This window comes from Dicentrarchus labrax, unplaced genomic scaffold, assembly GCF_905237075.1.
Source record: "Dicentrarchus labrax unplaced genomic scaffold, dlabrax2021, whole genome shotgun sequence".
Classification (NCBI taxonomy): Eukaryota; Metazoa; Chordata; class Actinopteri; family Moronidae; genus Dicentrarchus; species Dicentrarchus labrax.
The window spans coordinates 23,734,213-23,748,242 of record NW_026136707.1 but is presented as its reverse complement, the minus strand read 5'-3'; the positions used below and the strand labels follow the sequence as shown (position 1 = coordinate 23,748,242).

The 14,030-nt window shown below is 44.0% G+C and overlaps 1 protein-coding gene across 1 annotated transcript; it reads left to right on the top strand.

Moving 5' to 3' along the window:
• The first annotated feature begins 339 nt into the window (after positions 1–339).
• LOC127366387 (E3 ubiquitin-protein ligase RNF19A) lies at positions 340–14,007 on the top strand. The gene is made up of 9 exons (XM_051405217.1): positions 340–1,379; positions 5,882–6,090; positions 6,326–6,470; positions 7,194–7,356; positions 9,193–9,307; positions 9,627–9,788; positions 10,144–10,357; positions 10,464–10,607; positions 11,082–14,007. The coding sequence occupies exons 1-9, from the start codon at positions 622–624 to the stop codon at positions 11,878–11,880; spliced, it is 2,709 nt and encodes a 902-aa protein (XP_051261177.1). The 5' UTR covers positions 340–621; the 3' UTR covers positions 11,881–14,007.
• The last annotated feature ends 23 nt before the right edge of the window (positions 14,008–14,030 follow it).

Sequence of the window (14,030 nt, the reverse complement as noted above, 5' to 3'; positions counted from 1 at the left end):
AACCAAACTGTCAAATGCAATGAATAATGTTCCTTCTCTTTCAGAACTGCAGAATGTGATGTGATTTATTGTCTTAGGTTCACTTCGGTGGAAAAAAATAATAAAGCTGCTGCTGCCTGAAAATGTTGATTTAGTTTTTTATTTTTAACACTTTGAGGTACTTCTTTTAGCTTTTTATAATCTCTGCATGCCTAAATAAAAATTGTCTTTCATTGCAATCTCACGGTGGTTATTAAAATTGAATATTATTAAATCTCTTCTTTCTTCTCTCTCCCCCCTACTCTTTTACTCTTTCTCTTCCCTTCTCTTGGCTCTTTCCACAATTTGGCTCTCTCCAGGTTCTGTTGCGTCAGTTTCGCAGCAGGTGACCCCCACCCCTTCGCCAAAATCCGGCTATTAGATGTGACCACGAGGTTGATCAGGAGAAGCCATCATGTCTTAAACACAGACGGGCCCTCTGGAGCCCTGTCCCCCCACCCTGGACCACCCTCCCCTTCCCCCATCCACCACCTTACCCCTTCTCCCAGCCCCATCCCACTCCCAGACCTTCCTGCACATGTGAGGGACAGGCTACCCAGCCCTGGCTCCCCACTGGCACACCCCTCCCCTCCCTCCGGAGAGATGAGCCTGCAGAAGCACCAGCAGTTGGGTGGTGGTAGCGGTGGGGTGATGGGCTCTGATCGGGACCTGCAGTCTACTGCTTCCTCCATCTCCCTGCCCTCTGTGAAGAAGGCCCCCAAGAAGAGACGCCTCTCCCTCGCCTCTCTGTTCAGACGGCGAGGTCGGGAGTCCAAATCAGGGCGCCAAAGGTCTAGAGAGCTCCAGCACACTGGACCTGGAGGGCTCGGAGGGGTGGACGGCATCGCCAGCATTGAGAGCATCCACTCTGAGATGTGTAACGACAAGAACTCTGCCTTCTTTTCTGTGGCCGGGACCGGAGCTGCCTCTGCTGCTGCTGCTGCTGCTGCTGCCGCCGCTGCTGCTGCTGCCGCTGCCGCCTCCACCTCCACCTCATCTGCCTCAGGGCCTTCTTCCTCTACCTCCTCTTCCTCCTCCACCTCCAAGGTGGGGGGTGGGGTGGGGGCAGAGCTACTGGAGTGCCCGCTGTGCCTTCTGCGCCACTCCAGGGAGAGCTTCCCTGACATCATGACCTGTCACCACCGCTCCTGCATCGATTGCCTGCGCCAGTACCTGCGCATTGAGATCTCAGAGTCGCGTGTCAACATCAGCTGCCCTGAGTGCTCAGAGCGCTTTAACCCACACGACATCCGCATGATCCTGGGTGACCGGGCGCTCATGGACAAATACGAGGAGTTCATGCTGAGGAGGTGGCTTGTGGCTGACCCTGACTGCCGCTGGTGCCCTGCACCGGACTGCGGGTAAGAAGTGAATTTAAATACGTGGCGCATGAACACAGCAAAAATGACATACACTGTCAGCTCACACTGATCCTGTCATATAAGCCAAGAAAATTCCATATAAATGACACATTATATAGAGTTTTTTTCTCTAAAATGTGTTTTCTACCAGATGTGTGCCTGCATATTCAGTTTGAGAAGCTGAATGTGATGTGTGAGAGAGAAATGGGTATGTGTTTCCTTAGGGAACTGTTTTTGATAGAAACAATATAAGGTCAATTATGTCCCATTGGAGGTGAACATGAAAATGTGAAAATACAACAGGCGTAGAATGACTCAGTGAAAGTATAAAGTTAGAGAGAGAAAGAGAGTGACCTTGTCTAACAACTTAGCCAAGGGTATAATGTGTATCCTAGCAAGTGTTTGCCAAAGAAATTCAGTCCATTTTTTACTTCCATTTTCCTCCAACAACCGAGTCATCCATCTCCAGGTCATAAAATAATTAGATGCCCTGAGTCTTCATCTAAAGCATGTTCTGTTGCAGCAATAGGAACGTTTCCACTTACACGTGTACTGTTATGAGTGCTTGTTTTATTGAATAATTATCATATAACTGCAGTACTTATTGTTGTTGCTATTGAGTTATTGGTAAAATGTGCACCCCTCCCAGTGTGAAGGGGTCGTAAAAAAGAATATTTGTGCTTTCCTCGAGTAAATTAAGATTTAAAACCATTATCTAACAGCAAAAGGCTAAAACAAACAGCTGCAAGAATATAGCCATCTATGGCTGTCTGATGATACTCATTTTCACAATTATGATATTCTCATCATTGAGCTGTGATGGTGGAAACTGATCATTGACCTGACTCATTATGTGTGTGTATTCCTTGTACTGTCATTTGCTATTGTATATCAGTCTGAAAACTCGAGAAAAGGCGAAAGGACAAAAAGGACAGGCCACAAAAATGCCACAACAGCAGCAAAAGAAGCAACTTGCCCTGCGGACCCCAGAAAGAGAACGACTGACACTGTCATTGTTGCTGGGCAGCAGCACAGCAACAATTTCTGCCAGAGACCCTGCAGTGACTTTATGATTTATGTACTGATAATTAATGATAACAACTTTTGAGTTTGATGTCCATTAGTTTGAAGGTGCACTAAATATTTGCGTCGCCATGGCCATGATTTGACAGATAATTTCTGCCTGTCTAACTCGCAGCATGCCCCACTAACAGTAATCCAGTTGTGCTAGCTGTTTTGTTGTCTAATTCCCTTCCTGAGTGATGGCTCGTTGGCTGGCTTCCACCCATTCCCCCACACTGTCACTGCACTGTGTCTTTGAAGAGGCCCTGCAGGGTCAAATGGTGACTCAGACCCACTGACGAATCAAATCAGCACCCATTTAAATGGAGTTGAGTGGACGTCTGTCTAAAGTGCCTTAACTGCTTGCTTTTCATAACCCACAAAGTAGGCAAGAGTCCAGATTTTCCATTTATTGAAAATTTAATTGAAGCATTGTTTTCTGTTAGACTGACTGATATGGAAAAATGCATTGCATACATTATCTTTATTATGGAAAATTGGCTCATGTTTTTTTTAATGATAAAAGTTGAAATCATTGCAACATTTTGGAAATGCCATCAGCATGGAAGCATAACCCATTGAGATCTAGTGACAGCCGTGATCCAGGGACGAAGGGTCACGAACACAGGCACACATTGCTGAAAAGGTTTACTTATTTGGGGGAACGACTATCAGCTTGCCTTCATGAACCAGTTTCTGTCATATTTAAAAAAAAAAAAAAAAAGCTCTCCCTCTCTTTGCTTGCTCTTTCTCTCGCAGCCATTTCCTTTTCTTCCAGGAATTGTTTGAGGTCAGGTGGCTACAAAGCCCCCACACCCCCATCCCATCAGACTATCTTGTAGTACTGTTTGTACCACATTCTGAAGCCATAGTAACCTTGAATACTTGGGCCGCTGCATGTTTTGTTTTGTGGGATGTCCTGTTTTGTAACCTTGCCCAGAATAGTAGCAAATATATTTTGAGGGTAAAAACGTGGGAGGCATGACGTGTTTTATTGTGCTTTGAGAAATGTTGAAATAGCTGTAGCATCAAACAAGGTTAGACTGTTGCCTAGATTTCCTGCTCTTCTTGGAGCTAAAAAGCAGCAGGTCCATCCTACTTACATCCTAAACATCCCAATCATTTTGCCTGAATTTCTGAGATATTACAGCATAGCCAGGATGTATTTCATATATACATACTGATATTATATTGATGTTGGTCTTCTCTAGTCCTGCCACAGTATCTGTTTGTCTATGGTGGGCCCTGACACCAAGCCAACAGCTTGACATGAGATTGCATTTGACCTTCATTAAGCCTTGTGGCTGACTTTTGGCTGTAGTTTTTGTGCGTGCCCATCACCGCTGCTACTAGTTCACCCTTATCAGTGGTCATACTGCCAGTTGAGTGTGTTGAATTGATGGCAGCAGTCAGTGAAACAGAGCCCAGCTTTTTCTTTTATTTTCTTCCAAGCAAAAGACCAGTGCCAAAGCAAAAGCAGCAACTTGTCAGACATATTCTCAGTTTGTATACAGATCATTGAACAGCTGTTTCCTCACACACAGAATGTATGCATATGTATGTGGTCAGCTGGCTGTAACTTGTTCAGCCCGTCTTAGTTGGTACTACTTCTTTGAGTTCAGCATTTTGTCTCTAGAAGAGCCCTTCCTTCCTCTCTTGTGTCCATGTTTGTCAAACAGCAAATGTGTATGTCTTGTGCTGAGAGACTACATTTTATTTTTGCAGCCCCAGAGCACTTCAGAGGAAACTACAGTGTCCTTCCATTTTATTTTTTCCTTTTCTCTGCAGCTTGTCTGTGCTCTGTCCTTTTCCTCTCGCTTGTTTCTCTTCCCTGCAGCTCAGAGGCTTTGGCCAACATCACGCAGTTTATTACTCAGTCTGTTACGTGCATTGTTTCAGAGAAGTTTGGTAAATGCACAGAAGGCACATTTAAACCAACGACCTCCTCCGGGAAACAATAGCTTTGTTGCTGTATTTGGCTCATAATCTTGACTTGTCAGATTGAGGTTCCCATCCCAAATGAATCATGAGATGGGGCAAACCAAGTAGTGCAGTAGCTGTATTAATCTGACATTATTAAATAGAATACAGTGTTATCATTGGTTGTTTATTGGTTTATCTGTGTATTGTCACTGCTGTAGTCAGATATAAACATGTTTGAGTACATTCTCTGGTAGTGAAGGTATGTAGCTGTGTAGAAAGAGGACTGGTTACTGTTGTGACATTCAGAGGTTTTAAAAAAGTATAAAATAGCTATTCAGAGGAAGTAGTAATACAGAAACCGCCGTGATCTAAACTGATCTGATGTTCTGTTATGTCAGCTTCATAATAAACACCCACCACAGTGCTAAAGCCATGGTCTTCTTTTTCCCTAATATCTCTCCAGTCCTGTCCAGTCTTGAGTCTGCGTAATGTTTAGTGCTGGTAGTTTACCGAGAACAATTTTAAATAAGACTGACACGTCTCTGTGATTCTTCACCGTCTCTCTGCATTCGAGACACAGCCCTCAGTAGAGTAAACTCATCCACAGCGGAGGAAGTCTCCCAGGCTCTCCACAGCTCTGTGATTGAAACTTAATCTGTGGGTCAGTCACAGAGGGGCTGGGAGGCTTCTGCTACAGTCAGATACAACAACGTCACACACTCCAGGGTTTCCCCTCAGGAAATCGGTCAGCCAGTATTTTTCAGCTGTCATCTTTGAACAGATGAACTTTTCTTATTTATGAACACTGTCTCTTTGTCAGCGCTTACTGCTTTTGTCTCCTGTCTGTTAGCTGAAAGCATCACACATCTCAACTGTCATGTAAATACACATGTATTTGCAGAAGATACACAGCTACTAGAGGAACTAGTCAGACTGATAACAGCTGTAGATTCTGCTTCAGATGCTGCTAAATACAGTACACAAAAATGTGCCATCATACTTGTCATGTTATTTACTCGCTAGCTTATTTCCGAACATACGGCATTTGCTGTGCAAAATAGCCCTGCTGGCCTTTTCTCCTCTTGTGGTCTCCAAGTAAAAATATATCGTCTCTTGTGAGATCAGTAGCGGCGGCAATCAGGTCAGCAGCCTTTGGATGGAGGGAGACAAAGTCATTGTTTACCATGTTATAATTTCACTGATATGAAATCAAATCAAATACAATATATGAGTATGGATTAAGCTGGTGCCAACAACCAGCTGCATTGGTGTAACTGTTAATAGAATGAACACAGTTCTGCATCACATCTTCTCAAATGTCAGCTCTTTTTGTCATCTGCATTTTTATATGCATCACATTTACTTACATGTACTTCCTTTTTCTTTGCTTTTATTCATCACTGTTGCTGCTCTGTTTTTCCTCTGACCTTGGAACATTTAGACGAAACTCATTCTGCAGTGTCTATATGATGTATTGAATCTTTTGTCTGATATCATTTATGTCTGTCTTCTACCAGGTACGCTGTGATCGCCTTTGGGTGTGCCAGCTGTCCTAAGATCACGTGCGGCAGGGAGGGCTGCGGCACAGAGTTCTGTTACCACTGTAAGCAGCTGTGGCATCCCAACCAGACCTGTGACGCAGCACGACAGCAGAGGGCCCAGAGCCTCCGCCTGAGGACGGTCCGCTCATCCTCCCTCAGCTACAGCCAAGAGAGTGGAGCTGCAGGTTGGCTGGCTGAGCACACACACACACACACACACACACACACACACACACACACACACACACACACACACACACACACACACACACACACACACACACACACACACACACGTTTTTTCTCACCTTAATGAAATAATGATATTACCTGAATGACCAGGCCTAGGTTTGTTGATAACATCTGATCTGTATTATGCACAGTGAAATCATATTCTCTTTCCATCTTTCTTCCTTTCAGCTGATGACATTAAGCCATGTCCACGCTGTGCTGCCTACATCATCAAGATGAACGACGGCAGCTGTAACCACATGACCTGCGCTGTCTGCGGCTGTGAGTTCTGCTGGCTCTGCATGAAGGAGATCTCAGACCTGCACTACCTGAGGTCAGTAGGTCAACACGCATATGCAGATCTTCACACACACAGGCACATAAAGTCACCAACATAATTATATAAACAAATCACTATTTGAATGTTCTCATCACCATCACTGTAACTGTGATTAGTTCATGTCCAGGTCAATAAAAGCAGTTATATTTACTGTTGTGAAATTGTGTATTGGTCGAATGAATTTGTGACAGCCCACAACTTGTAGTAGTAGTTCAAACGGTGTGGTGGACGTTTTGTTGCCTGAGTAGTGGGTAAGATTAGGAACCTATCCAACTGGTTTGGTTGTTCTGCCTCTCAAAGTTTCTGATCTAAATTTAAAATTGAGGGTTTTTGGAACAGCCATGAAGCTGAGGGTCCTTTTCCTTCAGTTGTGTGACAAGGGATGAACAAGATGAAGATCTATTACAGTATCCACTGAATGAATGAAAAATGTGAAAATATATTTGTACAGGGTGCCTGCAGGCTCTTAAAAGGTCTAAAATTCAGCAATGTGAATTTTAGGCCTTAAAATGAGATTTTCATTCTCACTTTAGAGTTTTGGGGAACATTTTTTATTCATCAACAACTTCAGAACGAAACTGACATGGAACCAAAACCAATTTTTCTACACATCCTTTTTTAGCTAGTATGGATGTAAAAAAGGCCTTAAATTGCATTGTTTTTTGCACTTTTGATTGTCTTAATTGATCCTGTAATCTCCCTCTACCTCTCTCTCAGCCCGTCAGGCTGTACTTTCTGGGGAAAGAAGCCATGGAGCAGGAAAAAGAAGATTCTTTGGCAACTGGGAACACTTGTGGGTGCCCCTGTCGGCATCGCACTCATCGCCGGCATAGCTATCCCCGCTATGATTATTGGCATCCCTGTATATGTGGGAAGAAAGGTGAGGCTCTGGAAACGCATTCATGTACAGTAGTTTGGAACACTCAAGTTTTCCTACTTATAGTTTTCACTGCATGGATGAGGCAGAACGTTGACTCATTTGGATCTGTCACTGTTCAGATTAATGTTCAAACACTGGACTGTATGGATTATTGTAAAGGCACAGGGTTTGATTCTCGGTGTTCCATTTAATAGTTTTGAATAGTTTAATAGTTTTGAATAACTGCTCTGCTTTCCCACCCACAAACCATAACTCTAAAGCACTATCGTTTCAGTTGTAAACATAATCAGTGTTGCATAACTATATAGTACATATCACTGTTATCAGTTGTGGAAGAAAACAAGCTGCCTCAATCAGTAACTAACTAGTTGCATTGTCAAATTAGCGCACACTGTTACATTTTCCCAGGCTCTTAGGTTATCTTAAGCCAGCTGAAGTCATTTGTCAGTAACCTGCCCGCTGTGTTTGTGTGTCTGTGTACAATCAGTGCTGTTCAGTATCACTCATCACACTCTCTCTCACCAATAAGATTTTGACATCACAATGAAATGAAAGTATTCAGATCCTCCAGAATTCCCCTCTCGAGCCTGCCAAGAAGAAGCCAGAGCCAGCAACCTTTTCTTCCCCGACAAAACCAGACCACATCCACAAGTGATCACGTGACACTTGTGAAACATCTGAGCATGAATCACCTGCATTCCATATACACTGTAGCTGTTCAGTATTGATGTTAAATCTCCATCTTGGTGACTCACTACATGAAGGCCAAGGACATGTACTTGCGGCATGGTCATGTGTCAGCTGTACTTTGTCATTGTTGGCTTACTTATAAAGCAGACATTTTATAATAATAGGAACAAGCAGTCTTTGTGGGAAGTAAGTGGGAATGTGTATTTGCAGTTTTTCTTTGGTTTGGAACAGCAACTGAATCAGTTGTAAATGTTTTATTTTACTTAGATCTTTCAACATTAAAATTATTTTCTTTTTTTTTTCTTATTATGTGGTCCTATTGATGGGCTTATTTGTAGTTTCAGTCTTAACATTTTGAGTCTTGTATAATACCCATTTCTCCAGTTTTTCTTCCAGCCATGTTCCTCAAGATATGTGACAGTCTTTACATTACGATTTCTTCAACAATGACTTGCCATTGGCCCTGTGTCTTTTTCCAAATTCACAAACTCAGAATAGCTTTTTTACTTCCTCTTAATAGTTTTTAACCAATTTTAAAATGTAACAATTGATGTAGATAGCTAGCTAGTTAGATAGAGTTTTGCTAACAAGTGCTGTCTTAAGATGTCATCATAGGGGAAAAAATATTGCTTACAGGAAAGGAGAAAGTTGAGTGAGGTTCTGGCTGAGGCTTGTTTAACTGTTCTTGGAGCACGGAGCAAAAAGTTTGGAAGGGTCAGAGGAATTCATGTTGTTGCGAGAATGTCTTGCAATCAGCTCTTCATTTGTTTTTTGGGCTGTATCACTCTCTAACTATACATGTGCACAGGTGTGAAAGAAAATGGAAACTGCAGGCAAGCTGGCGGTGGGTTGTTCAGGTTTTTAGGGTCTGTCGCAGCCCAACAGTAGCTCATACCTGCACCTCAGAGTTAATTACCACTACCAGCCATCTCAAAGATAAAGGAAAAACAATAATGTTATCCCAGTGATATTAACCGATTACACAACCCAACAATGTTGAATTGGTAGTAGCACTGTACGGTCCAGCATTCTTCTTCTTCATATGGTGTCTGGAGTCACTTATTATCTGGTTTTGATGCTAATTGTTAGACTCCTCAGTTTCCTCTGTCTGACTGTTACTCCCATTGCTCCCCTTCTCTCTGTCAGATCCATAACCGCTATGAAGGCAAGGATATCTCCAACCACAAGAGGAACCTGGTGATCGCTGGTGGAGTGACTCTCTCTGTCATTGTGTCCCCAGTGGTGGCTGCAGTCACTGTCGGTCGGTCTCAACCTCTCCTACCTCCTTCCTCTCTGTGCCTCTGCTTTAATTCTCTGCATGCCTGGAGATCTTTATTGGCATATCCTTGTTTGACTTTGATAGCTTCAAGAATTTCTTTTGTTTAATCTTAGAGTTCATATTATGCAAAAGTTTGTTTTCAAAGTCAATTGGATTTCTCATGAGCTGTTACAGAAAGATGGGAAAGTTGAAGGAGATGACTGTTTTTCATTTCTGTGCGTCAGCAACAGTAGCCTCCACTGCTGCTGTTTGGGTCTAACATGTCCCTGATGTCCTTATGTCTGTCTGTCTCCCCCCACAGGCATTGGAGTTCCCATCATGCTGGCTTATGTCTACGGTGTGGTGCCCATCTCTCTGTGCCGTAGTGGAGGTTGTGGTGTCTCAGCTGGAAACGGGAAAGGAGTTCGCATTGAGTTTGACGATGAGAATGACATGAATGTTGGCAGTGGGGCAGCTGCCACCGGTAAGCTTCAGTGCCCCCACCCCGACACCCAGAAGTGACCCTTTGTGTTTTTGCCCAAGTCAGCAAACAACAGAATTTGCCTTTTGCTGACTCATATACTACTGAGTCCCTGTTCAAATGAAATCTGGTGCTGGTCTCACAGAAGTGTTCTTTCACACTTTACTTTCACAGAAAAATGTCCTTTTTGTGCTTCTTCTGTGAGACCAGAATCCCACTGCTTCTTGGAAAAATATTCTTAACAGTCCAGCATTGTGTCTATTTCTGTTTCATCAGACACTTTTGTTCCTTCAGGATATTACATTTTCTCTCCCTTACTTTTATATTTTGAAATGTCATGATGGTATCTTCTATACAGATACTACATCAGTGGCAGACACCAGGAACAACCCCAGTATAGGTGAAGGCAGTGTCGGGGGGCTAACGGGCAGCCTGAGTGCCAGCGGCAGCCACATGGACCGTCTGGGGGCCATCAGGGACAACCTGAGCGAGACGGCGTCCACCATGGCCCTAGCAGGAGCCAGCATCACCGGCAGCCTTTCTGGCAGTGCCATGGTCAATTACTTAAACAGGTACTGAAACAGCTACACATGACCTTGGATTTAAATGTTAGTGCAGCTTTGGACTGCACGGTGCTTTGCCGCATTGTCTAAATCTCCCCCCTTTACATGTTGTCAGGCTGGAGGTGCAGGCCGATGTGCAGAAGGAGCGCTGCAGTCTGAGCGGCGAGTCTGGCACTGTCAGCCTGGGTACAATCAGCGACAACGCTAGCACCAAAGCAATGGCTGGATCCATTCTTAACGCCTACATGCCCCTCGACAGGTGAGCTTCTGTGTTGCTGGTGTTCTTCCAAAAATCACTAACATGAAACAGACTGCAGTGAAATATCCATCAAATGCACACCTGTGATGATAATGTAAATACTAAGTGAATATGACTGCTGACACCAGTATGATGTTAGATATGACCCAGGCTGTTGCAATGCTGCATTACTTTGCAGAAGAACAACATTAAATCATTTATATTTTTAATAATTTAGAGATAAGATATCCATTGAGCATGTTTATTCTCTCTTTAATTAAGGGTGAGAAACCCAGTATTTGGTATAGAAACGTTTGGTATTAAGTGAAGTTAAAACAGCTCATGCCTAATGATGCTTAGAAGTCTTTTGTAGCTTATTGCTGAATCATACTCCACACAAACATCCACACACACTCCCACTTACAGTACATAGAATATTTATCTTAAATGTCTTCCTTTTTTGTCTCATGCTTCCCCCTTCTTCCCATGTTCCAGAGATGGGAACAGTATGGAGGTCCAGGTTGACATCGAATCCAAACCCGGTAAACTACGGCACCACAGCGGCAGTAGCAGTGTAGATGACGGCAGCCATGTCGGCCGCTGTGGCTGGACCTGCCCCTCCAACGGTTGCACCTCCTCAGAAGGCAAAGGGACCTCCACTAAATGGGCCAAAGAGGCATCCTGCTCCTCCTCCTCTAGCTCAGGGGGCAAAAAGAGCAAAGGCAAGCTGCGCAAAAAAGGCGGCGGAGGCACCAAGATCAACGAGACGCGGGAAGACATGGACGCTCAGCTGCTGGAGCAGCGCAGCACCAACTCCTCAGAGTTTGACTCCCCCTCGCTGAGCGGTAGCCTGCCGTCCGTGGCCGATTCTCACTCCAGCCACTTCTCCGAGTTCAGCTGCTCCGATCTGGAAAGCATGAAGACGTCCTGTAGCCACGGCTCCGGTGGAGGCGACTACCACACACGCTTCGCCACCGTCAGCCCCCTACCCGAGGTGGAGAACGACCGCCTGGAGACCTGCCCCGCTTCTTCTTCGTCCTCCTCCCAGGGGCAAGGAGCTGTGATCACTCCCCACTCCCCCACCTCCACCACCTCCTCCCTGGGCCATGGCGCAGAGCTCTCCCCTCTCTGCTTCATCACAGAGGAGAATGTCAACCTGGTGTGCCCCGCTGAGCTGGACTCTCACAGCAACACCAGAGAGCTGCTAAAAGAAACCAACAACAACCACCAACCACAGCACCCAACCCAAACCCAGCAGCAGCCCAAGAACTCCTGTATACAGACTGACATATAAAATCTCAATACCTTAAGTGCTGCACAGACGCTGTTTTTATTTAACATCTTTTTCTCCTCTAAACTAACAATCATAGCCTACAGTTTAACCTGCATTTTCTGTTCTTCCCCTTGTAAAGGGGATGTGTTATTTTGGGATTTTTGTCCTTCATAAAAAAGCAACCCTTGAGTAAAACAGATCTGTGTGTCCACTGACTGTCAGAGGGCTTATTGGAAGTATTAAGAGGTTTCCACAGTGCAGCCATGTGAGAAAGCTTAAGGTTGTGAATGCTGGTGTTTCTCCCTGTGCGACCCGCTGACTGCTAACACTTTTTTGACAGTTCACTCACTCACCACTTGTAACAGAGACAGCCTTCATATTTAGCCGCTGTCCTATTGATCTGTGTAGGTTCAAATAAAGCCACTGTGCCGGTTTTCGCTAGTATTTGATTTTGGCTCGACAATGCGGATGCAACACCATGCAGGAATCTTAATGTTACAGCTTTCCAGAAGTGAACTCAAACAGGGACCAGGCAATATGATACACTAGTTCCTCTTTTTATCCCCCTCCCCCTAAACATATTAATAACAGAGGAACCTTTGTGTTCTTGTCTGTATTTATTATTAGACTTTTTTTTGTCTTTTCCCTGGATGTTTTGTTTGAGATGAACCCTCTAATGTATAATTGTAAGGCCTGGGCTCAACATCATTTTAGCACTAAAATCAGCTTGTAACACAACTGAGGTTCTCTTTTAGATGGATGCACACTCGACTGTTGTCGGAGACGGTGCTTGACGGCTTTTTAGCAGCTTGGTAACCACTGAGTTTAGACCTGTAGCTAAAACCCTCAGTGTGTGCTTTTAGTGCCAAGATGACTTTGGAAGCTCAGGTCTGGTTAAGTTCTGTGGAGAGCTTTGCGGTGATTTATGTTGGGGGTGGTTGGGGGTTGTTTGACTTGAGGAAGGTCTCTGGAAGGCCATGGTTGTCGAGATAATGCTGAAAGTCATTATATTAACATTAACCAATGGGTTGGTCAATTCTGTGAAATTGTATCAAGAAAATGTTTTGTCCTGTTCAAAGGTGATTTATTCAGGCTGACGGCCTCGCCTCACTGAGTAAGAGAGAGCTTTGATATCTTTCTTTGTTAACTCATGGTGCCTTTCAAGAAGCTGTTTGTGTTCTCTGTTTGTCTCTCTCTCTCTCTCTCTCTCTCTCTCTCTCTCTCTCTCTCTCTCCCTCTCCCTCCACTGTGTCTTCAAGACTCCAAACAACAACAACTCATTATAGGTTGCAGAATGTCTGTCTGTGTAGGAGGGATGCTCATTCACATACAGAACATACTGTGGTAGACATGGTAAATGAAGACTTTTCAATTGCCTACCAAAGACAGCACTCAGGCTCTTGTTAGATCTTATACCTTTGACTTGTCACCTGTAGACACAGTATGGTGCATCCTTTTTACATCACAGGGATGAATGAAGACAAGACCCAGGATCATACAGACATACAGACTGCTGTTTTGTACATGCTTCACAAATGCTACGCAAATAACCGAGGCCCCAGAACGGCCTGAGGCACCTGCACTGTTACCTGTGTTTCTTATTACATTGATGTTCTGAAATGCACAAATGTGAATAGGGATACATAGGTTTGTTCTGGGTTACCTTCCCTATTGATTTGTCCAGTGATTCCTGTTTGTGTTGCCAATCAGTGCTGCTGAGCAGACTTGAAGTCAAATTCTGTTTTCAACACTTTAATTTTGGAGTGTTTGCTTAGGCCTGTCTTTACTGCTCAGTGGTCAGCTTTATTGAGGCCACTGAGCCGGCTCAGGTGAACCTCTACCAGGTAGGTAAAAGCATCTTGAATGGTATTTTGACCCAGGTCTGTTACTGAATGAACACTCAAGTTTGGTTCGGTGGATAAGGCTACATGCTGCAGTCCTTCCCGCATTGTTTCTGTTCTTCCTCTCCGGGTTCTGTTTCTCATTCTTCACCAAAACTCCAGTTTCTTGATCCTAATTTGAACACTAGTGCCAGATATAATTTGTAATTTGTGCAGAATGGCATAAGGTATTTGTATATGTGTTTGGTAATTTGCTTTACTATATGCGTGTAAATGCATATCAGAAAAATAAAAAAACTATATGAAATGTTGTCATCCCGTTCTGTTTTT

What these genes read in the sequence shown, in the direction of transcription:
- LOC127366387 (XM_051405217.1), top strand. Translation starts at nt 622, where the DNA reads ATGAGCCTGCAGAAGCACCAGCAGTTGGGTGGTGGTAGCGGTGGGGTG. An exon ending in CTGTATATGTGGGAAGAAAG is followed by an intron (nt 7,357 to 9,192) that starts GTGAGGCTCTGG and finishes TCTCTCTGTCAG; the next exon opens with ATCCATAACCGCTATGAAGG. An exon ending in CAGTGGGGCAGCTGCCACCG is followed by an intron (nt 9,789 to 10,143) that starts GTAAGCTTCAGT and finishes TCTTCTATACAG; the next exon opens with ATACTACATCAGTGGCAGAC.